General features: G+C 36.6%; 1 protein-coding gene across 2 annotated transcripts in view; it reads left to right on the plus strand.

Moving 5' to 3' along the window:
• Positions 1-26778, plus strand: part of LOC145679880 (carbonic anhydrase 1-like) — an 87112-nt gene that overhangs the window by 56165 nt on the left and 4169 nt on the right. For both annotated transcript variants that reach the window (XM_081750390.1, XM_081750389.1), the window contains exons 3-7: positions 6969-7019; positions 13862-14023; positions 18809-18950; positions 20512-20617; positions 23916-24140. In XM_081750390.1, coding sequence (XP_081606516.1) covers positions 6969-7019; positions 13862-14023; positions 18809-18950; positions 20512-20617; positions 23916-24140 — 686 coding nt within the window. The remainder of the gene's footprint in view (positions 1-6968; positions 7020-13861; positions 14024-18808; positions 18951-20511; positions 20618-23915; positions 24141-26778) is intronic.

The following is a 26778-nucleotide window of genomic DNA, read 5'->3' on the forward strand; positions in this document are numbered from 1 at the left end:
CTAGTGTACTGCAAGATTACATAACTGAAAAATATCAGAATCATTCAAACACTTATATGATGTCATATTCTAACAATTGAGTCATTTGAATTACTATTACCAATATTGTAATAATTGTGTCATAACAGTTGACGGTACTTCGCTAATACTATATCTTCGTGGATATTTTTTCCAACTAAATAATATAGAATAACATATTTAGAACGTTACGATGAGACTTCATAAATAGGTACACACATACATAATCATACTAAATGCATTTCTTACAATAACATGTCAACGGAAGACAAAAGAAATGTTTTCACTATTTCTTTATGTACAGCTGCAAAATTGAAAATGTGTAATCCAAAACTACATGCTTTTTACATAAACTTATACGCCGCCATCTATTAGTAATACCTGAAATATCTTATACTGTTCAATAAGGGAAATTAATATAAAGGATGTCCCATATAGAAACGCAACTTTTGAAATGCCCGCCGTTTCTGTTCTAGTGAATTGGCAGCACTGAACGTTACACGATTTTCATCTGTTGTCTTTATGGTTGGTTAGTAGTCACTGAGAGGCGAATAGCATATGATCATCCATATAATGCTGATATATCATATGAGCATACGGATGGAGTGCTCACCATATTTGTAATAAGTTTTTACTATGACAACACGCTGTTTCGTTGTGAAGCGTGCCATTCCTGTTAGGGATGGCCAGAACCAGCTCCTGGTGGAACCGGTTTTCGACTCTGAACGGATCCGGTTCTAGAAGATCCGGTTCCGGAACCGGCTCTTAGGATCCAGGTCTGGAACCGGTTCTTCGGATCCAAGTCTGAAACCGGTTCTTCGGATCCAGGTCTGGAACCGATTCCGGAACCGGTTTTGAAAACCGGATCTCCAAGAACTGGTTCCACCGGAACCGAAACTTTGTGGCCATCCCTAATTCCTACCCGTATAGAAAACATATGACGATCATGCGCTCTTCGGCAGTCCGTGACTACTAACCACAAAGACAATAGATGAAAATTGTGTAACATTCAGTGCTGCCAACTTACTAGAACAGAAATGACGGTCATTTCAAAAGATCCTTTCTTTATGGGACACCCTTTATTACAGTTTTGTGTAAAAACTATATGTGATACAAACAAACATTGTACGTGATAGAAGAAGTTTCCCATAATCCCCATAGTTGAAATCAGTCAAATACCAAGACTCTTACCTCCGCCCAAGGATTTCAACAAAAATCCTATAATAACTTTCGTAAACCAAAATACAATTTATGTCGAATATGGTATATCCCCCCCCCCCCTGAGAATTTCCAATCGTCTTGATCGCTTGAATCTGAAATTGAGCCAGTATTGGCAGATCCGAAGAGTAAACAGTTAGGGGATTTGAACTATTTCTAGACCAACGTCAGGGGACCCCCAATTCAGCCTTTCTGCTCTGAGTTTTTCCAGGATATTTTGCGGTCGGACACGTCACGTGAAGGTATCGCCAAGGTTGTTTTAAAATAGGGGATTTGCCCATATCACAAACTAGTGAAGCTATACTTCACAGCCATTCGTATCCTATGATTGGTGATTTTCTTACCTGTGAAAGGTTATTTCGAGTAATATCTTCTCATTCCTATTTGTCACCCATACGTGCAACATGTAACCATTGTATAATATAAATCTAGAGCAACGACTTAAATAAAAATAAACGACATACACCATACATGTCACATGAAAATTGCAGTGTTTCAGACAACATATATGGCGGTCATTCAACTACCTAATAGGATGAAGATACGTTTGGACAGATCCTCTATCTTATAACGTTCTTGCGTATCGCGAGGTATCGTTCAAGAGAACAAGTAAAATACTGCATACGCAAAAGTTCCTCCACAAGACGTCACGGACAGGCAGGCAATCAGAACGCTAAACGCGAATTGGGGCTACTTGTTATTTTATATACCTTGGCCCAACGTATTATTAGCGCTATATCTTTGAGAATAGCATTCCATGGAATAACAGTTATAATATGACTATGGAACTTCATAAATAGGCACACACATAACCATACTAAATGCTTTTCTTTTTTTTTTTTTTTTTACAACAACGTGTCAACTAAAGACAGACTAAGTATTAACATTATTTTTTATGTACAGTTGCAAAATGGAAGATTTGTAATGTACAGATGCATGTTACACACACTTATACAGCACCATCCATTGATAACATCTGAAACATCTTATTTTGTTAAATTTAGGAAATTAATATGTTGCAGTTTTGGGTAAACACTGTACATAATAGAAACAAACAGTTATCATTTTCGAAATGAGCATGTCAAGATTATTAAGAAACAGTAATTACTTGCGAGAGATCCGAACCAGGCCCGTATCCAGGGGTCTAGGGGGGTCTAGGGGGGCCGGGCCCCCCTAAATTTTGGCTGCCCCCTAAATTTTCACGGTAGGCTTGCAAATGAACTACAATATGGTAATATGGTTTGATCGCCCAGCCGCCCCCCCCCCTAAATTTTTGGGCTGGCTACGGGCCTGACCCGAATACAGGCTAACCAGTAATATTCGAGTTTTAACACAATATGATGTACAGGTATGTGTTTCTTAGGTTTTGCTTGGTATTAGGTATTCCCACTCTTGGAGTTGAAATCAAACAATATGAGGAGTCCCTTAACACTTCCCACCCTCCGAAGATTTAAATAAAAATTCTATGTATAATTTCTATAAAAATCTACAATATTCTAGAGTATAATGTAATTTTTTCTGAGAGTTTCCAATCTCCTCAATTTTTTGCATTTGAAATGAGTCAATATTAAGGAGAGAGCGTTCTCCTCAATTGGATTTAATGTATTTTCCTCAATATTTAAAAGATATTGAAGACACTCAGATTTTTATAGAATATTCAGTGGCGGATCTAGGCCAAGGCCGGGGGTCTAGACTCCACCAGTTTTTTGAGTGATAAAAATAATTTAAGCTATTATTTATATATTTTTGAAAGTTTATAGTAAACTCATGATATACCTATTATAGTCTGGATTCTGGCGGACCCCCCAGTTTTTACCTTCTAGATCCGCCACTGAGAATATTGCGTTTTGTCGGATTAGAGAATATATTTCTGTAGTTGGGCGTTTGAAATTAGTAAGGGCAATAATCGCTCGCTTCAACAATACACAACATTACTAATTGTGTTTTTATCAAGGATCTTATAAAATAGAGGATCTGCCCTTACAACAAAATTACGTCACAGTTTTACCACCCCTACTCTGCCCACTCCGCCCAATAAGATCGCAATGTTTTGACCCAACAATCATGGCGGAAACGAAAGTAGCCAATCAGACGATGGCAAAAACGAGAGTAGCCAATCAGACTTGCCGATGCTCGGTTGTTTTTTGGCTTCATTAATTTAATAGGATGAAGATACATATAGGCAGATCCTCTATTTTATAACAACCTTGGTTTTAATGAGCACACTGCATTTCTTAACAGTTTCACATCCTTTGTAATTACGTTCAAAAACTCCTTGCAGGCAGTGTTCGTAGTTTGAGGGAAATTTCTAGTATAATATAGGGAAATTTCGTGGGTAAATTTAGCGAAACCGGAAAAAGGGATTTTTTTTCATATAAAACTTGAAAATCCAGGGAAATTCTTGCGCTGACGGATTGTCCAATATAAATGCTCGAATTTTTCTTTGTTCATCAAAAATAAACCAATACAATAACAATTGTTTGTGTGTGTGTGTGTGTTCGAAGTAGCATAACATACAGCTATTTTTGAATGGGTGTTTTTGTATTTTCTATATATATAAAAAAAAAAGTGAAGGAAAAAATAGAAGCGAAAAGCAAATGAATAAATCAAATTTTGTTGACATTTCCTTTAATATAGCTAAATTAATCTTATTACATAACTTCTGGCATAGAAATTAGACATTCAACTAAAAAATTTGATAAGAAAAGGGAAAAATTTTGTGTCATCTTTCATTTGTTTATTTTTATGTCCCACGATTATGCCGATTTGGGTAAAGGAGACGGTGATGAGGGGAAATGAATGAAATGGTGGAATGAAGATAAGGAAACCTACGAGCACTGCTTGCAGGACATACCGGAATACAAAACTACTTGGAGTTCTACTATAACACGATCGATCGAAACTACGAACCAAATTATTCTTAAATATTTACATTAGGTTATGGTGCCAGTTAGACAGAAGATAAAATCATAACCTGTTTCATTTTCTCTCTGAATACTAAGTTACATGCTTGGATTGCGTTGTTAACACTGTGTAACTAATCAGTTCTAATTACAAAAAAACAATAAAAAAGAACTTTTGAAAACATTTTAAAAGTATCCAGGACTACAGTGTATTGGGTGTCCCATAAAGAACGGTACTTTTCAAATGCCCGCCATTTCTTTTCCAGTAAGTTGGCAAAACTGAACGTTACACGATTTTCATCTGTTGTCTTTGTGGTTGGTTAGTAGTCACGGAGTGCCGGATAGCATATGATCGTCATCTGTTTTCTGTACGGGTAGGAACATAGGAACCCGAAGAGGGAGGGCAGGGTGAGGCTCAAGCCCCCTGGCTCACGAAAATGTAGTAAATTTCTTAAAATTTTCTAAATTCAAATAAAAAAAATACCAAACATAATATAGCAATCAGGGATTTGGGAACCGCACCCCCTAGAAAATATTCTTCGGGCGCCCATGGATAGGAGCGCTTCAGCACAGAACAGCGTGTTGTCCAAGAATGTTATAAATACAGGATCCGCCCATATGTATCGTCATCCTATTAAATCAATGAAGCCAAAAAACAACAACCGAGCATGGGCACGTCTGATTGGCTACTTTCGTTTCCGCCATGATTGTTGGCTCAAAATATTGCGATCCTATTGGGCGGAATTGGCAGAGTAGGGGTGGTGAAACTGTGACGTATGGCTTCAAGATTTTGTTGTAAGGGCAGATCCTCTATTTTATAAGATCCTTGGTGTTGTCATAGTGAAAACAAATGTGATGAATATTCTGCAGAGACTGTTCGCAAATTCCGTGGAATGTTTGGTCAACGTAATACACCGAATAACTCGGATGTGATGAGACTGATTGCTAAAATTGAGAAAACCGATTCGGTTGTAAACATGAAACCCTTGGGGCGTCATCGAGTTAGTCGTTCTGTGGAAAGGATCGCTATTATGATGATAATATTGCTGTAAGTCCGGTCCAGAAAATAGATGACGATTGTGCACTATATCGGCGTTCCGTGACAACTTACCACAAAGGCAACAGATGAAAATCGTGTAACTTTCAGTGCTGCCAACTTACTAGCGGTAGAAAAGAAATGGCGGACAGTTCAAAAGTTGTGTTCTTTATGAGGCACACTATATTATGCGGTAAATGAAAACGTACAACGTAAAACATTCCTGGAAAACCTAAGATCTGTCAATCGTAGTCCGATTACTTTTACAATACACACACACATTGGTTTACCTAAATTCATTAAAACTATTTCATGCAGTTTAAGAGATTATAATTTGTACAAATAGAATAATATAATTTGAAATATAACTAGAATACCTTGCCAAATCTATAGATAGAGACCTGTACAACTCTTGTAACCATGTTTTAAATAACATATATTTTTTATATAAAAGAGCAAATTGACATTATACTTTCTCCGTAAACCTGAGAATGGTATAATTGGAACGAGTGTCAATTTAACATAACATACTAATGTCTTTATAATATTTTTCTGGTGAGATAATTCACTATAGACGTTCTTTGTAGAGCACGTGATAATCGGAGGAAATAGGGACTTTCGTGGCTAGGTCAATCCGATATCCTTTGCACTTGTAGCTCTGAGATCCGGGTTCTATTCCTAGAGGGAACTCGTGTAGTTCGGATCCCACATTAAACTGTAGCTTCACGTCTCACATAGCCTTGTTGCTGAATGTGACGCTAAATGTATATCAAATCCTAGTTAGGGGAAAATACGAAATTATCCCAACAATTTCTTGTTTCTTCTGGTTATTTCAAATTCGTTATTTCAATAACGTTGCTAGTATTATATTTATAAACCAGTAATCACCGCGAAAGTTTCCAACACCATGGCTTTAAGTAGGCTGAATAAATAGGTCTGATCCGCTTTATCACATTTGTATAGAATATTCATTGTTGAGCTTACATTTTTGACATGTGTTTCTGTAAAACGACATACCTAAATCATGTATTCAGCAACTGAAGTAATCCAACAAAACTAAATGGGTACGCTACTATACAGGTTGCTGGATATAATTATCCAAGGACTTGTGCACAATTGCTGTATTTTATAACGAACGAAGCCTAGTTCTGCCTAGGTAGTTATGTAAATACATGAAATGCGAGATACTTGTCTTCTGAAAAATTTTCAGCTGACTCGTGAAGAGGCTCTAAACAGTAAACAACCTGGAAATTCCGTTTGGTACCCAATATCAGAAACAGAAAGAGCAAGCCCAAAATTCACCGAATACCAAATTTCATCCGAAAAAAAAAAAAAACATATCACTTTTGCAGCGAACTTAATCCAGAACAACTTAATTCAAAAGAGCAAAATTTAAGCAAGAATTTTGGCCACCAAAATATCCTGACTTACGCGTGCGAAATAATTACCTCTGAGGAAATTCAATGGGAAAATGTGAATCAATATGTTGGATGAACTTATAACGAAAATATCATGGGCACTATCCGCAGCATCATCATGGAAGAACATTATGCAGTATCAATCAATATGTTTGACGTGCCCAGAAATACACTGAAATAAATACGGACAATTTTCAGTACATCTTATGACACCAAATAGTTATTATATTACCAAATAGTAGTAATAAGACGAGATAACAATAATAGTATTAATACAATTATTCCAGTTTTGACTTTTCTTTTTCTTTCTTTCTTTCTTTCTTTTTTAGCCAACTCCGTAAAATCAAATTCATTTTATATTCATTCTACTTTCAGGATCACTGGTGCTCGGCTCCGTAAAAGGGTTTCACTACGAAGGAGAAGAAGGTTGGTAAATATTCTAGTTAAAAATAGAAATTATAATTAAATAATTAATATTTGATAGTACTAATAATTAGAGCCTAACGTTATATACGTATGTCCATAAATTTCAGATAAATAATAATTTATTGTTCTCATATTAACAAGACGACTACGTAATACACCTTATATTGGTGTACGGTAATGAAGCTTTTGTTAATAATTAAAATAGCATTACATTTTCGAATTCATAGGAAGATCTAACAAAGGCTTTTGTAATCGCTTTTGAGTAAATTTTTATGGAAATTTTACAAAGTTTAATTCAATTCTGAATATCACCGTGAATTCATACAAAAATTTTCTCAAGACTTCTTATTGCGATTTTTTTTTTTTTTTTGGAGTGAATTGTTATGGAAATTTTACAAGAAGTATTTTAATATGGAAATATTCTGAATGCATCCATACAAAAATTTCATATCTTCTAATTATGGAAAATTTTAGAGTAAGTTTTTATTCGATGAGCTCCGAGACCTATTCTTGCAACATTAGATATACAGGGTGAGTCAAAAAGAATTTTACAGATTTGAAAGCATATAGAAATTTATTGAGATTACTTACAGGAACGAGAGAAGTGTCAATTTGTAGCGAAAACACTTCAAGTTTAACAACAAACGCTTATTTTCTTTCGATGTGACTTTCGTTGGTGATGTGACAAACATTCCGCCGGAACTCAATTTATTCCCACATTCCTTCCAGCAGATTTTGCAACGGCAGCATAGATGTGATTTTTCAGGTTTGCAAGATTGTCTGGTAGGTGCGGTACATACACTAGATCTTTAAAAAAACCCCAGAGGAAGAAACGCACAGATGTTCAAGTCTGGGAAGCGAGGTGGCCATGCAATCGGACTTGCACCTGCACGGCCAATCCACGTGAGAAGCGTATCAAGGAAATCTCGAACTTCTTGCAGTTGTAGAGTTCGTTTCATGAAATTAAACACACACCGAGCACGCTCTATACCAGTGAAATTCGTCATTTTAAGAATGCACTACGATGGCACTCGCGGTGACGGAATGTGGTACTACGGCACTACACGAGTCAAACTTGAAGTGTTTTGCTACAAATTGACACCTATATCAATTCTTTAAGTCAGCGTTTCCCAACCTTTTTCAACTTGCGGCACACTACAGGTGTAACTTGAATTCTCGCGGCACACTCATATATTATTATTATTATTATTATTATTATTATTATTATTATTATTATTATTATTATTATTATTATTATTATTATTATTACTATTATTATTATTATTTGTAAATATAAAATACCGTGGTATTTTTTTTCTGTGATTACTGATATTCTTTTCACAGAGAAGAAAGCTGGATCGCTTGTTTTCCTCCGTGGTAAACCATTATGCTTATTTTTCATTCTAATTTAAAAATAGAAAACAATTACAATGAAGTATAGCCCTCAGGTTTTTAAAAATACGCTTTCTTTTTCGAAAACTGTATCCAAACTTTCATTAAGAAGGAAGATCATTAAAGAACAAAGAAACAAATCTCTTGTACTTTTAAAACACAAATCTAGGTCATTTGTATCCATGTTTGTTTTGTCGAAAGGATTGAATGATATTTCAAAATTTCAAGTTACGAAATAATCTGCAACAATAAAAATGTACAGAATATTAACAGAATATGAAACTTAAAATTGTAGATTCATAGTAATGTGAAACACAGATATACATTTTTCCTCATAAACATAATGTGAGACTCAATGTCTTGCAATTTGGTTGTAATAGAATTAGTCTAATAATTTTGTTTCGATTTCCTCGCGGCACACCAGCGGCACATTCGCGGCACACCAGTGTGCCGCGGCACACCGGTTGGGAAACGCTGCTTTAAGTTATTTCCATACGTTTCTGCTATGCTATCAAAGTTGTAAAGTTCTTTTTGACTCATCCTGTAGAACTATTTTTCGCTACTTTTTTTTTTTTAATTAGCGTTTTTGATCTGATATCTGTCGACAACGGAGAGGCATAACCATGCTTACATATAGCATAGACTAATTTGAAAGTCTAATACCTTAGATAACCATTTAAGTTTTACATGCTTAGTTGAAGTTCCTTCACAATACTGCAGAGCTATGGAGATTGTATTGAAGCAATAAACGACAGACCGCCGAAGTTAAGTTGTGTGAAAATACTAGAATGTTTACACTGTTTAAAACTCTGTAAACAGTCTTAGTTTCTACATAGTTAGTTTCTAAGATCGACTCCAATTTCAACCGCTCAATTTCAGTTGTTTATGAGAACAATAGTCACAATTCTGGCGATTGTAAAGTACATCATATACATTGTTTTTATAAGTGTCTGAAACTGAAATTCATATTTGTTTTCAACAATTTTATGCGCATAATGGAAAAGAATAGTACTGCTGTTTACTCTTTTGATATTTTAAAATGTCGACGCTTGACTGTATTTACAAGAGTGATTAAATCTGAGGAATGAAATGAGTAATTAACGGAAATTATACAATACGTAGATCAGTGTAATTTTTCAAGTAATGCATGTAATATTCTCGCTGTAATAATCAAACTGTTAGAATTGACTACAGCCACATGCATCTTTAAAAGAACAATCCAACAGGTAGAACTACTTTGTTCCTGACACTGTAACTCATAATGAGTAATAGTCGATCCAAAGACTTATATTCAATAGGATGATATGTAGAGTTTCTAAGTCAGGGGCGGATTCAGGACGGCCTTCTGGAGGGGGTGTAATACTGCTACTTAGAGTTACTTTTAAGAGCTCCAAACTCTGGGATGGGTTTTATTTATATATAAAATAAATATATAAATATTCTGCTGGGGTGGGGCAACTGTCCCGATCGAACCCGTGGATCCGCCCCTGTTCTAAATGTTTCAAACAGTGAAGAGTTGGAAATATGGGTCCTTCGAGGTCACTCAAGGAAATATGGGTCCTCCGAGGTCCCTGGTTTAGGTAGCTGCACAAGAGTACTTAGAAATGTTCTACAATAACCATGCTGTTAGCGCTAACCCGAAACGAGAAGAGAAAACTTTATTTTGCGATTTCGTCGAATTTTCATCTCAATTGTCTTTACTTTAAACTCGTCTCCATTCTCGTAGAAAGCTTTTCTGGTCTTGTCTTGTCCTGTAAATCTATGTTCAAAATGTATGCTCTGATTCTCTTCTTAATTTCATCTAGAAGTTCTCAGAATCATTCCGCGACACGAGAGGCCCACGAGGGCAATTTATAGGCTTTTTTTTTCTTAAGCTATGGATCAAGTAACACTACAACAATGTTTGAGATCTTAAACTTGAGTGAATCAGTGTTGCTTACGAGACTCGTAAAGTTTATAAGCTACCTCGAATTTGAAAACGTACTTGTCTCATTATTGAGACGAGAGGAGAAATTTCACAAGTATCGCGGGCAACACTGCTTCACCAAACTCATAGTTGTTGAACAGTTTCAGTCTAGCATGATTCATAGTAAAAAGAAAAAAAAAACACTATAAATTGATGAAGTATTGTACATAGCAAAAAATGAGGTGTTAAAACAACACAAAATAACTACTACTTTTAGCGTGTTGCTTGTATGTGATTTCAGCACCAAGGAAATCACCTTCCGAGAATATCATAAATAGCTAGTAACTGGTAGTGAGAATTTGCATTAATTTTTGTTGTTTTCTATGAGCAAAACTTTACGCAGTATATTTTGCATTTATATCAAATAACGAATAACGTACTACGTTTTCTGTAATCGGTCATGAAAATTGTTTTGTAAGGCTCTAAATTGTCTGACAACATTTACATAAGGAGCAGTGCTGCCATTTGTTGTTCTTATGTACTAGAAACTTAGCGCGATAATACGTTGTTCGTTACTTTTTATTGCAAAAATACGTAATTTGTTGCTTGATGAAATTTCTTGCATGTACATAAGTTTTTTTTTTTCTTCAAGAAAGCAAAAAGGATAAGTTGAACAAAATCAATTTTGTTTGAAAACAATCGCGTACGTATTTTACGTCGTTTTGAGTTGAATACGTAAAACTATTTAACATGGGATTAAACATTAAATCATCAAGATGACTATCAACTTAATTGTCCAATATGAAAAAGAACTTTAAATATTGAAGAATATTAACAAAAAAATTATCAACATCAATACATACACTGTTTTCCTTCTCTATAGAATCTCAATATTTTATGTATAGGTTTTTCCATTTGCTTCGTGTGACAATATTTTCAAATCACTTCAAATTTTTGTATATCATAACACAACAAGCAATTCGCTATGCCTATTGACATTCACTGCTCTTAATGTTTTCAGATGTCGGCGCTTCACTGAAAATGAAATTGTGACCACATTGATTATTTCACAAATATTACTTGATTTCCGAATTTAACTATAATTTAAAACGTTTTGCTTACTTGTTAGAAGAACTGGATATAAAAACATACCGCTCCTACTTATTGCAAATTATATTTTTCAAACGATTTCCACCATTGCGAGCACATTTTTCCCCATTGTCTAACGGTACGGTGCTTTCCTGAAGCACTGTTCTTTATGGCGTAAACTGTTTTCCGAAAGTTTGTAGCTTACAATAGGAATGTATTGCGACTGGGAACACTCTGATTCTGATGAATGTTGAATTGGCGGAAAATCACTGATTGATTGTTTTACTAAACCCTCCAAGGTGAATGCTCAATATTCTGGTGACCAAGTCTCCATGGCGACTAAAATGTTTTTACAAAACTCTCCAAGATGAATGCTCAATGTTCTGGTGACCAAGTCTCCATAGCGACTAAAAATGTTTTTACAAAACTCTCCAAGGTGAATGCTCAATGTTCTGGTGACTAAGTCTCCATGGCAACTAAAATGTTTTTACAAAACTCTTCAAGGTGAATGCTCAATGTTCTGGTGACCAAGTCTCCATGGCGACTAAAATGTTTTTACAAAACTCTCCAAGATGAATGCTGAATGTTCTGGTGACCAAGTCTCCATGGCAACTAAAATATTTTTACAAAACTCTCCAAGATGAATGCTGAATGTTCTGGTGACCAAGTCTCCATGGCGACTAAAATATTTTTACAAAACTCTCCAAGATGAATGCTCGATGTTCTGGTGATCAAAACTCTCAATGGCGACTAAAATGATTTCAGATGACTAAACAGGTCAACGCATATACACATATAGAATGGCTCAAGAAAAACCAGCCCGCTTCTCATGAGGTTGACTGGGTGGTTTTAAAAGGAAATAACTACTATCTGATGATACAGAAAAAACACACACACATATATCATCAAAGTAAGGATCTGTGCTCATCAAAATTACAGTAAATTACAGAAGGTGCTGAAATATTCTCCTTGTACAACAATGAACTTTGGTGCACACCTCAACATGTTGTTGTACACTCTATACAACTCTGCTACGTCATTCTTTCGAATTTCACTACTGATATTGCCCTTCAAGTCTGCTTATGTATTAGGCCTATTATAATACATTTTACCTTCAAACTGTCCCAAAGATAGAAATTACAAGTAGGCAGATCTAGTGATCGCGATAGTCACAATTCTTTACTGACTGTCTTTTCCTCTGTGAATTAGTGAAAGCGACGCATGGGAAAGGTAACAGGTTGCCCTATCCTGATGAAAGAAGGCACAATTGTGTTCTAAGGTTGTCAAATGTTCATAAAATTCTTCAAGAGTTCCAATATACATCTTACTGTTGACTCAAAAAATATGGGACTCACAATCCTACCGGCAGACACAGCACACCAGGTTCCGATAGTTTTGTCATGGAAAGGCTGTTGATAATCGTGTGAGGATTTTACACGAACCTATATCTGGTATTCTGCTAGTTTGCACGGCCCAGCAAAGAAAATTATGCTTCATCACACATGAAAAACAGATCGGATTCATCAAACCACTCACATTTGTTTGAAGAAGACACATACAGTAATCGATACGTTTGACCTTGTTATCCTCTTGAGTTCTTGGACGCATGTCATTTTGTACGGCTCCATTTGTAGACTATGTAAAACACATTGACACACGGAATACCCACTTCTTGTGATAACTTACTTGTTGACTTCAGAGAGCTTCTTGGGATCTGTACTTTGGTACCATTTACCACAAGAGATGTACGAACGGAAGGGTTCGATTCTTTTTTTGGTGTTTGCAACTGATCCTGTTGTGAACCGTTTTTCACCAAACCAAACCTTCACCTACTGCTCTTTGCAGGAACATCTACACCAGAAAACTTGTATGCCTAAATTTCCTGCGTCTCCTTAAATGAACCGATGAACACAAACGCCTCACCTATTGTCATTCTCTGCTTAAGGAAATACATCTTGCAAACAGCCGCCACACGCTCGTCTACACCTAATCTTTACGTGGGTATGCAACAACAATTAGACCCCTTCCTACCTAACTGCTGCAATACACAATCAACAGCAACACATACTGGTGCTGACTGTGACGACAAGAGTAAAAGTTTTCTGTTGCGCCGGTCGTGAATACGACTTTCAGACATAGGGGGAAAAATTATGAAAAATATAAAAATGCAATTTTCAAAAAGAATGGTAAGGTATGCTTCATAACGTTTTGAGTTATATCTAGGTAGTTTCTATTCGGAAATAAAATATCATATAATCAGTGTGATTACAATTTCAATTTGAAAACCGTCAGGTTTCTCTGCCGAACTCTGTATTTTGACAACTCTGTAAAGTAACGCAGATAACCACTCCTGTCTTCTCTCACCAATACACCCTTCAGTATAGGAACCACAACGACGGCTACTCGACTGTTTCAATGTTTCTTCCAAATTAACGTTTTCCATCTCTTGTTCCAGGACCTGAGCACTGGCCTAGAATTTTTCCAACATGTGGTGGAACACGCCAATCACCAATTGATATTAAGACTGTGGAAGTAAATCTAAGATCTAACACACCTCTGTATAGAAGTAACAGCAAACAAGTAACTAACGTTACCATTGAAAATAATGGACATACTGGTAAGAATATTATGATTTTTAATTATTTATAACACAAAGGACGTTCAAGAAGTTTTGCATAATGGTTCATAACCTTTTTAATAGTTGAACTAAGACCATGATATTTTGTGTGCGTGTACTTGTGTCCTTTATATATACACTATGTGATCAAAAATATCTGTACATCTGGCTGAAAATGACTTACAAGTTCGTGGTGCCCTCCATCGGTACTGCTGGAATTCAATATGGTGTTGGCCCACCCTTAGCCTTGATGGCAGCTTCTACTCTCACAGCCATACTTTCAATCAGGTGCTGTAAGGTTTCTTGGGGAATGGCAGCATATTCTTCACGAGGTGCAGAACTGAGAAGAGGTATCAATGTAGGTCGGTGAGGCCTGGCTCGAAGTCGGCGTTCCAAAACATCCCAAAGGTGTTCTATAGGATTCAAGTCAGGACTCTGAGCAGGCCAGTCCATTACAGGGATGTTATGGTCGTGTAACCACTCCACCACAGGCCGTGCAGTATGAACAGGTGCTCGATCGTGTTGAAAGATGCAATCGCAATCCCCGAATTGCTCTTCAACAGTGGGAAGGAAGAAGGTGCTTAAAACATCAATGTAGGCCTGCGCTGTGAGAGTGCCACGCAAAACAACAAGGGGTGCAAGCCCCCTCCAAGAAAAACACGACCACACCATAACACCACCACCTCCGAATTTTACTGTTGGTACTACACACGCTGACAGATGACGTTCACCGGGCATTCGCCATACCCACACCCTGCCATCGGATCACCACATTGTTTACCGTGATTCGTCACTCCACACAACGTTTTTCCATTGTTCAAGCCTGCGTGATGTGCGGCTTATGAGCAGCCGCTCGACCATGAAATCCAAGTTTTCCCATCTCACGTCTAACTGTCATAGTACTTGAAGTGGATCCTGATGCAGTTTGGAATTCCTGTGTGATGGTCTGGATAGATGTCTGCCTATTACACTTTACGACACTCTTCAACTGTCGGCGGCCTCTGCCAGTCAACAGACGAAGTCGGCCTGTACACTTTTGTGCTGTACGTGTCCCTTCACGTTTCCACTCCACTATCACATCAAACACAGTGGACCTAGGGATGTTTAGGAGTGTGGAAATCTCTCGTACAGACTTCTGACACAAGTGACACCCAATTACCTGACCACGTTCGAAGTCCGTGAGTTCCGCGGAGCACCCCATTCTGCTTTCTCACGATGTCTAACGACTACTGAGGTCGTTGATAATGGGTACCTGGCAGTAGGTGGCAGCACAATGCCCACCTAATATGAAAAACGTATGTTTTGGAGATGTCGGATACTTTTGATCACATAGTATATATATATATATATATATATATATATATATATATATATATATATATATATATATATATATATATATATGTTTCTCAAAGTATCCTTCATTCACTGTGATACATTTAGCCCACTGTTCTTTCGATGCCATAAATGTACTTTGGTAATACCCTGGATGTTGACAATAACACCACTGTTTCACACACACACAGTGAGTTCTTGGTCACTGATAAACCGCCTACAATGAAGGTGAGACGATTAAACAGAAATAGGACAAGGTCAGGGTATAGGAAGAGGGTAGAGGATAGTGTTGTCGAATTTTTACATTTGCGGTTTTCGGTTTTTGAGAAAACCGGTTTTCTGAAAACCGAAAACCGCAAATGTGGTTTTCTAAACCGAAACCACAAATGCGGTTCTTAAAACCGAAACTGCAAAAGCGTATATCCAAACGGGAACCGCAAAAGCTCTTTTCGAAAGCGAAAGCCGCCCGAAACCGTGTTTGCGGTTTTATAAGCGAAACCATGTTTGTCCTTTTCAAAGCAGAAACAATGTTTTCTCTTTTTAATTACACCTTTTAATAATTGTGAAAGTATCTATCAATTGAGACAATTGTATTGATTTATATGTGTTTTAACTTTTTTTTTATTTGTTCGAAGACTATTATTGTAATATGTGCAGCACTGTGCGAAATGGAAAGTTCGTTGGTTTACAAGTCACAGTTAAATAGAAAATAAGGTTTATCCCTACTTAATATCACTACACATGCAACTTAGGAAATTCAATTTGAAATCTTATCCGCTTAGACTGAGATCTTTTATATAGAGGAAACAAAACATTTGCCATCCCATACTTCTGATTTACTTTGTGCGTGATTGGCAGAGTGGATTTGTTTCTGTTCGCTTGTAAGCAAGTGTGGCACGCAATGGATACCACGTTTTCTTTAGCCTAAAGACTGTATTAATATTAGAATACTACCTACAGATAATCCAGTTGCTTCAACAAACTGCCGTGTGGTTACGCATTTGCCAATGTGATCTTTGTTAATATTGTTGACTGCAGTTGATGGTCTACCGTACCCTGTTGGTTCAGCAGACTGAAATCACCACTAGGTATCATCCCTAGGTATCATCCACTACACAAGAAGCAATTTGTGTTGAATGGATATGGCTGAGTAATTGGTTATTTTGTACAGAAACTCAATGATGACCGTTGGCAGGTGTGGTTGTTACTTCCTTCTCCATTGTGAGCGATCTGTAAATAGAGAAAGAAAATTTGCTACACAACTTTAGCTTAAAGAGCAGAAAGTAACATTTTTAAAATCCAGTTCGTGGAGGTGACAACTATATCAAAAATTCATTTCAACTGGTTCAGCATTTTGTGATGGTAATTATTTCACCTTGTAGAGGTGCATCGTTTAGCAATATACGTGATGTATGAGAATAGCAATCGCACACAACATATGTTTAGTAAACGATCTCAGGTAGTGATAACGCGCGTATGAGTACAATCACCCACACAGATTATAAATATTAATGAAGAAACACAGGATTTACACTGGAATACATTTAAATATATTTGGACTATGCATTATAATATAAGAACACTTAGAATACAGGATGGCTTATATTTTGGTCTATGGCAGTGGGTACCTTTCGCTAATCATACTGTATAGCCATCGCGCCATCCATTTGTATCTTTACAATTGTCATTAATATATAAGATCAATTGTATAATTATTAGGCACAACATATTCACACTTGGAACTTAGATTATCACTTATTATGCCCGGTGGTAATGGATAAATGCAGCACTACACTGAACACCAACTCGCAGCACCATATATTTTCAGCAAATACATCAAAAATTTTAACTGCTCATGTGTAGCTATTTGATAAACATATATATTAATAACCTTTATCACTGAAGGAATACTGTGTCACACTTGTATAAACACTCGTTAAGACGAATTAATATCCAATATTTTGTCTCCGCACATAAAGTTTCCCGAATGCAGCACTTTCGTTGCTCTTCACACCATGTACAGACTATTCACTGTCTGCAGTGTTGCCAACTCGGAGATATCTTTTCTGAATGAGCAGCATGACCAGCATGACCACAAATTTTCACGTAATTTGATGGCAAGCAGCATCATTTCCAACGAACTTAAAAGTTCGTTACTGAAATCTCTGTTTGTGTGTCTGTCTGTTATTTGCGATTTTTTCAATTTTTGAATCCTGCATTCGATAGAGCATAAAAACCTATCTGAGAAAGTGATTAGATTTTTCGCGGCACTCTTACCGTTCCCGAGATATTGATAAAAAATTGGCCGATTTCCAGAGATTTATGGAGCCACATCTCAGGAACTGTAAGTCATAGAGAGATCATATTGGTGTTGATCAATACCCAAGAGGATGGTAAATATTTTGGTACCTAATAATAACCGTTGGTCACTGTCCAACTGGTCACTGGTTTGGCCGGAGATCAATTAATATCGGTACCAAAATGTTTACCATCCTGTTAGGTATTGATTAACACCAATATCATCTCTTTATGACTTACAGTTCCCGTGATATTAGCCAAAAAAATAGTTCCGATTTCGGGAGATTTAAGGAGCCAAATTTTGGGAACCGTAATTCACGGAGAGATCATATTGGTGTTGATCAATACCTAAGAGGATGGTGAACATTTTGGTACCAAATACTAACTGGTGGGCACTGATCAACTGGCTACTGGCCAGCTCGTCACCGTTCCCCAGATATTGGCCAAAAAAGTTCGAATTTCGGGAGATTTTAGGAGCCATATTCCGGGAACTGTAAGTCATAGAGAGATGATATATTGCGAATTTTTGGGAGAAACAGAACAAGTTGCGGATAAAAAGATTTGCATCTAGGAACAATCACAGTTATCCTTCCCGCTCCATTTCTCCATTCTTTTAAAATTCGTTCTGGCAATGCTCTTGAAGCATTCACAACTGGTTATTTTTATATATTAGACTAGCCTTCGGCTAGCTGGGAACTTCACCCTAGACTCCCTATTTTTCTGGGCCTACGACCGCGCACTTCAGGCTTCAGCTTTTGCTTCCGTTCTGCACACAGCAAGAATGTGTTTATGGCATTACTCTTTGCGAAAAATTTAAATCCTTTACCCCTATTACTTTGATAAGCATCTGGATGCACATATACAGATGCTCTTTCTCTATATATAGCTCCTTTCCTTTTCTATAACGAAAAATGTTTTAAATGGATAAGGATTACATTGATTTGTATAATAAATATAATATTAATTAATTTTTATATTTTCTATTTGGAGAAGCTGCAACAGACTGACCGGGTTTTCTTATTGTTTTGTATCGGAAAATTCGATACAGGACAAGAGATTTTTATGATACAAATAGCTTTGTAAACTAAATTAGCCTCGTATGCCGAGGTTCCATTGTATAGACCTGAAATAATTTTTCACCTTTCTTTACAGCTAAAGTGACCTTTGGTCCTACGCTGAGACCATACCTTCTTCAAGGAGGTCCTCTTACAGGGAGCTATGAATTCAAGGAAATCCATTTCCATTGGGGTGAAAATTCCAGTGTAGGTAGTGAACATACATTCAATGGAAAAAGGTATGTTACCACTTGCCAGTTACTTTATTAAGGTGTTTAACAGAGAATTCTCTGAATTTATAGAATGAGTGTCTTAATATCAGAGGCCAAAGAACAAGTAAGGAATGATAAACGTTTGACTCGTAAATAGCTAATAACTTGAATTGAGCGAGAGAGAGAGAGAGAGAGAGAGAGAGCTAAACTCAACTCACGCTCAGATCTTTGCAAGTGAGTGTTAACTTACGATAAAACTCACAAAAAGCAAGCGTGCTCACGTGAATTAGCTCAAATAAATGCGCTCATTTACAACCCTGCTAAAATCCAGTAACCCTTACACAGAAAGCCCGAAACGACTCAAAATGACACACACAAAAAGGCATGTCTTCAAATTTGGATATACTTTAGTGTGTACAAATGAATTGCTTTGAATAAGGAAATATGTCGATTTTTTGACATTATGGATATGTCCGCCATGAACATAAAAAAATGTGAGCAACTATAGTATGTCAAAATGATATACTGCCTTGTTTTCATTAGTTTTGACGGATTAGTATGTTATGTTTTGATCATTGGGGCAATTATAATAATTGTTTGACATGATATAATTGTACGTCAAAAATTTATACACGTGCGCGTAAACGTGAGGCGGTTGTCGTTTTTCTCTTGTTATCAGTGTTACCAATGTAGCACTTTGTCGCTTGATCTAGAAATTTTTCAAGATATTTTTATTAAAAACAATTGGTTCATTTATCACTGTTAAAATGGAAATTTAGCGCCTTTTAAATATTGTCTAGTGACTAAACTAGCATTATTTCCACTAAAATTAATATTTCTAGCGTCTTCTTGCAGTGTGTTTAGTGACAATATCATTCACATTGTTGGCAGTGTTTTTAGTATCATTACGACATGTGTGTGTGCCCTATTACGGATAGGTTTGACATGTATGTTTATGCCATATCAATTGGCTCTGTGTGTGTGTATATATATACGTGGGTGTGTGTATACGCTATAAAAGAAAAAATTCTGATTGACTAATCAATATCTGGGCCAGAATTTGTGACGTAACGTACTAATAAGAAAGAATTTTTTTTTTAATTCGACGTGGAAGAAAGAAAACAAAGTTTCCAATATTATTATAATAAGATGGTCGTATCTCGAAAAATCTTGTTCCCAGTTCCAGTGAAGAAAAACTGGACATAATACTATCTGAAAGAGAATGGTTTTCTTATCATTAGAGACAAGGGATTTTATATTTAGACTTTTCATTTTAAATAATTAAATACATTTTTCAGCACTTGTTAATAATTGAGATCTGTTATGCTAAACAGTTAAATCCAGTTCGACAAATTTTACAGGAGAAAAAATGAAAAATACATGCTCTTATACACATGTATATACAAAAACACAATACATGTTCTGATAAGGCATTTGTCCATATCATTGTAGTCTAAAAATAGTATTTTGTCTCTCGGAAATTTTTCCTTTTTTTCTTTTGCTTGGATTATGTCGAAAATATCTGCAGTTATTTTAAGAATCGAAATTGATTTACTTCTATTCCTTAATGCTAATGTTCTTTTCGCAGACTCCCAATGGAAGAACACATAGTGCACTACAATACTGCATATGGAACATTTGAAGAGGCACAGAAGCATGAAGATGGCATAGTGGTTGTCGCACTATTTTATGACGTAAGTTTCCAGCCAAATTAACTTAATACAAACTGTAATAATATCCAAGGATAGGGCATTTTTCTTTCTCTCCTGAAGATACAAGGGATGGAATAACATTTCGAATAAATCTACTATATGAACATCAGGGACGTAGAGTGCATCGAAGACGTAGAAGTGCCACTTCCAGTAACCCTTTCCGCACGGGAGTAGAAATTCTTAGATTATGTAACCGGTTTTTCCATACTACATGAAACATGTATAGAACATTTTATTAAAACAATGCGTGGGTCCATCGTAGGTTCTGAGAAAGTGGCCTCGCACAATGTGTGTGTTTTGAAGCCGTAGTTAGCGTGAAAAATTAAACATTCTCGCTTGTGTAATACAGAAAAGCTATCCGCACGATTGTGCGGTTCGGGCGGAAAGGGGTAAGTGAACAAGATAATATTATTATGCATATTAGGTTAGTGAGAATGAGATGTCCGCTTTGAGATCTTGTGGGAAATTTGTCTCAGCAAGATAAGAGAGAAATGGATTAATATTAGGGGTTTAATGTCACAAACTCAGTATACATCCAGCAAACAGGATTGGGTATACAGAAAGTCAAAAGGCAGGCTTTGTTGGACAGAATTATATGAAAGTGCGCCATGGAAAACATACAAGTGCGAGCAATGTTTCTTTACGATTTCAAACTAGGACATTCTGCACAGTAAACCAAATAAAAAAGAAAATAAGAGTGCATTTGGATTTGGACCAAGGATGGCCAAATTATGTTTCGATGACGCAGCATTGCAAATGAGTCTCGTGGGCACCGACCGACACAATGTTCGGATGAGTTCCTCGTGAACACCGTGGATGCGAATCCTCGGAAGTGTTCGTGCAGTTGCAGAGGACGTGGATATATAATGGACCACTCCGTCGACTCCGTTCACTCGGGAAGGTAAAAATGTTGGGACTGATGAGTGCCACTTGACATGGCCAACAAAAGCGTCATCTGGAGGTGAAAAAGTTGGAGTCGTGGATGCCACATGAGTTGACACGGCCAACAAAAGCGTCATCTGGAGGTGAAAAAGTTGGACTCGTGGATACCACATGAGTTGACACGGCCAACAAAAGCGTCATCTGGAGGTGAAAAAGTTGGACTCGTGGATGCCACATGAGTTGGCACGGCCAACAAAAGCGTTGTCTGGAGGTGAAAAAGTTGGACTCAAGAATGTAACATGACACCAACCAAGATGAATTGTTACCTGAAGGTGTGCAGCTCTCTGAGCATAATGAATAACCAGGAAAGTTTCCTAAATTGAATTATCACTTTTGATAAGACAGAAAAACTGGATCAGTTAGACAATTGCATCAGACGGTCAGGACTGTGACTGGATCTTTATTAAGGTCCAGGACAGTTTCCATCCATCCATTCCCAGATATGTTATTTTGGGTATGGTAATCTAATGCAGAATTAATTCATCTTGTCTTTCTCTGGCATAGAAAAACCATCAATTAGGATCTTTATACTGTTGAACTACGTGAAATTAGAACTAGGCTAGTGGAGTTATAAAGATTTTCTCCGAATCTTCAGTATTTTTTGTATTGTTATGTGGCTGTTCATATTTATCCATCTACTGTATGTACCTAGATCTGGCAACAATTTCGATCCTGGTCTGTCAACAGTAGAGGAAGAAAAGGAAAGGAGGAAGAAAAAGAGAAAAATAGGATCCTTGTGCAACAATAGTTTTGCCTAATATTACCGAAACCTTTTGAGGAATTCATCATGTAGACAGCTTAATTAATTCATCAATTAATTTGGATTCTGGTGAACTCGTCCAAGAAGTGTATGTAATGAACTCGTAACGTGAAAGTTCAGTTTTGTTGTGTTTGTCATAACTGCATTATCAGGATTGTTCGTAAATCATACACTCACACTCACACTATACGATATACAAGGTGAACCTGAAAGATGTGCACAAACTCCTGGAGGTGACTCGTGACAACAAAAGAAGACAAAAATCCTCCTGCATATTGTCGAATATCGCGTCGTGTAAGAGTGACAGGGGTGCCAACTTGGAATCGAAAATCGAATCGTGACAATTGTAACGGAACAGAAAAATGTGCTATTACTTCGGGAGGTGATCCATGACATCAAAAGAAGACAAAAAGTCTCGTTGTATGTTGTCAAATTCCGCGTCGTATAAGGGTGACAGAGGCGCCAACTTGGAATCGAAAATCAAATCCTGACAATTGGAACTGAATAGAAAGATGTGCCCAGCGTACACTACGCAGAATTTGACAGCATGCAAGAGGGCGTTTTGCCTTCTTTTGATGTCACGAATCACCTCCCGGAGTTTGTGCGCATCTTTCAGGTTTACTTTGTATATAAAAAGTCAAACCTTTCTATAAGTATGCATGGCTCCGAAGCAGAACATTGTATTGCTTGTGATTCTCCATGATGTAAAAGCTTGCTCAGGAAGAATCTAGTTGAAAATAATATATTATATTAAGATTTGAAGCCTAATTTGTGATTTTCTATAAATACGATTAAAGGTTATTAACATTAGTGAAAGTGCAGGAGCTTCAGATCGTAAAGACAAAAGAAATAGTTCAGTACAAACGTACCTGAGCGGGTATGTTAAAAGGTGTCTGGCGGGGTTATGTTGAAGTCAAAATGTATTGAAAGGGATTTATATAGTAGCTTTGACTGGCTTTACTTCAAGACAAACTCGCGAGCCTCCGGAAGACATCCTTTCCAAAGATTTTTAAAATCGAATTTACCCTTTAGTCCTACGCATGTTTTTTGTCACATTAGTACTACGCGGAGTCTGTCAGACATCGAACAATAGATTGCGGACAAACTAATGACGCAATGTTAATTTTCGCATACACACTAAATATAACCAAGGAGGTAGAGAGAGCGACAATCGGGAGAGGCGGACGAACGGGAAGTTATGGCGAAAAGCGGATACTTTGGTTATTTTGTACTAAGTGTTTCCTCTCACTAACCAAGTTCTTTCGCCGAAACTTCATTATCTAGGTATTCTGTAGGAACAGATTGATTACTTACCTGGACCGCGCTGTCTTTACAGCTATAAGATGTACCGCAACTTTACACTCGAGAATCCAGAAATATTCAAAACACATGGCGTCATGTTGCTCGACAACGTACGTGCAAATGTTATCCCAGCCATTGTCACAATATAGCTTTAAGGATAATGGTTATTACATAACATTAACGCTTTTTAAATCATCTGCATGCTGATTACCAGAATTTATCAGAATATTTTGGTTGTTCCTAAAACTGATAAAATTATTTTCATTTTATTTTCAGATAAGCTCAGTAAACAATCCTGATCTGAACGATCTGGTGTCTGCCCTTTCTAGAATACAACAAGCAGGAACGCAAACTGATTTGCTACCAACCTCATTGCAGTGGTTTGTTAACGATTTCCACCACGGGTATCTGTATTACCAAGGTTCTCTGACAACACCGACTTGTAATGAAATTGTCACATGGATTCTTTATCCAAGCCACATACCTATCTCTGAGGAACAGGTTTGTACATAAAGTTCTCTTCTATGGCTATGTAACACCAGTAACACCTCGGTATTCTACAGGTTATCCTACAGAAAACCAGAAATATTATTATACTTCATTTAATATGACTGTATCTGTGTTATACGTTGCTTGTTTGTGTATTTTACCCCATGCAATTCAGATGTTCAAAATGCTTTCCATGTGCTGTTACATAACGACGTGGACTGTGTAATCAACTTACACATTCTGGGTAGTTTCATGGGGAATATTGTTCCAAGCTACTCTCAACAGATTTTAAGCTGTCAGTGTCTGTGGTTTTTCTCCTATGTACTTGGTGTAATTTGGTGTAATGGTTGACTCCAATTGCTAAAATCTATTACGTTAAGATCTGGACATTTTGATGGCCATCGTTAGGTTCAATAAAGCCAGGAGTATTAGCTCTGAGCCATGCCATAGTCTCCCTGACTGTATAAGCCTTTACTCCGTTCTGTTGCCACGTTCATTTATCTCGGTCTATTACTCTGTTTACGTCGTGGAACATTTGGGTGCAGATTTCATCTCTATACACAACCTGGTTTACTGTGTCCCTGTTTTCTGTGTCTTGGTAGACGTTCTTGCCCAGCAACGTCATCTTCAATAAATCGCAACTATGTTTTTTTTTCTTTCTTTCTTTATGGCAGGAGATCGCATCGTATTGATGGTTGTTGCTCATTAATTTCTACCAGCAGATCATTCTCTGCAATGTTTGTTTTAACCTGTACAACACGGTAAAAGTGATAATTTTTTTCTGTTCAAAGGTGCATGAAGATTGAAACTCGCTTCATCTGAATATCAAATTTGTATCCATATACCGTTTCCTTCGAAACTTTGGATGAGAGACACATTTTCTTTCTCGAGCTTCCTTTTGTGCTTATTATTTGTATTCACTTAGCATGTTCTTCGAAATGTTGAATCAGAGATTCACATTTTTTTCCTGTGTTACATAATGTGCTTATTATTTATATCCACTTACCGGGTGTCCTTCGAAACGTTGGATAAGATATTCACATTCTCTTTATCATGTTACCTGATGTGTTTATTATTTGCATTTTACTCTCCTATAGCACTTCAGCTCTGATTATTTAAGAATACAAAACAATGAATGCTTTGAGAAGTTTAGTTCTCGGCAAATGACTAGAGTGTCTTCTGTTTTGTCGTGGGGATATCACAGCAAAGTCCAATACAGCCCGTTTGGAAGGCGTATGAATTTCTTTGTTCATACTAGATTTATGCTTACAAACTTTCGCAGCAGGTGATCCTACTCTTCAAATATAACAAGGACATCGCAAAATTGATTTTTACTTATTGAAGCAAGAAACTCTGGCAAGATGTCTTGGCCTTCCAGAACGTTGGCAGAAGGTCTTCGATGCTGATGAGAGCTATTTTTGATCTTCCAGATACGTCTTAGGTGACTTATCGATGTTCGAAAGGCTTGGGTGGAAAAACAATAGAACTTTCTTGATTATCTTATATTTTATCATTATTATTGATTTTACTCAAACAATTTGACTTTTGACAATGATATATCCACATGTACCTTACGTGCTACAGGGTATACATCGTTTTAAACTCTTCGTTATACCTTTGCAATAAACTTTCAATTAGCCATTTCGTTATTATAGTTTTTGAGATGTGTGGACGACTTCATTTTTTTCATTAATTTTCCCTTGACTTTAATGTCCATGATTCGTGATTTTTGTTAAAATGTTTAATCCATTTTAGAACAATTTGGTTTTGGAATATACAATCTTCATAGTCCCTTCTACATTTGAGATGAATTTCAACCATCTACCCCAAATTCTGTTCACATCATTGCAACCGGATATTTCCTTTCAACAACTTTTGGATCTTACTCAGTGTTCCATGAAAACTACCTAGAGTTACAAACGTATGCAATCTTACCACATTTCTACATGTTGTGTCTTCTTGTCAATTTGTAGTTTCTTTCTTTCGGTTATATTAATTATCTTTCTTTTATTTCTTTGTTTATTTACATTTTCTAGTTCTAAGCTGAATATCTTTTCTCTAAATTCTAAATTCTATAGTCAATATACAATTTTTATGATTTCGGGAACAAATCTAAGTTATACCTCCATAGTACGTCAAAGGTTTGGAATAGATTAGGTTTCAGTTTAGTTGAATTATTGTAGAATAGCTTTTTTTCTTGTCAAAGCATAGTGTTCGTTGCTTTACCTCAAGGATTTGACAATTCTCTCTCTGGGATTATTAGAATCATGCAAATAAGTGTAAAACGTAAATGTAGTTATTAGTCTAGATATTTCTAGAAAGATCAACATGTATATTCTTTATTAACATTTATACTTCTTTCTTCTTTAATTGTCAATGTATAATAGATTAACATTGTACTTTGTATCAGTTCATCAACATATTTACTTACTTTTATTAATTCGTAACTAACGCATGATAATTTCAAATGCTAGAAAAGTTCATATGTTTATGGGCAATCGTTTCGACAATGAGATCTCGGAAAAAGAAACAAGTGCTGGAAACGTGCCGTTTTCACTCGTCGATTTCAAAATTTTGTGTAGAGTTGCCAGTTCTCATTCAAATTTTCAAAAAAAAAAAAAAAAGTCTATTTTTCTATTCCACATTTTAG

The sequence above is a fragment of the Thermobia domestica genome, chromosome 2 (genome assembly GCF_964235325.1).
Source record: "Thermobia domestica chromosome 2, izTheDome1.hap1.1, whole genome shotgun sequence".
In the NCBI taxonomy this organism is placed as follows: Eukaryota; Metazoa; Arthropoda; class Insecta; order Zygentoma; family Lepismatidae; genus Thermobia; species Thermobia domestica.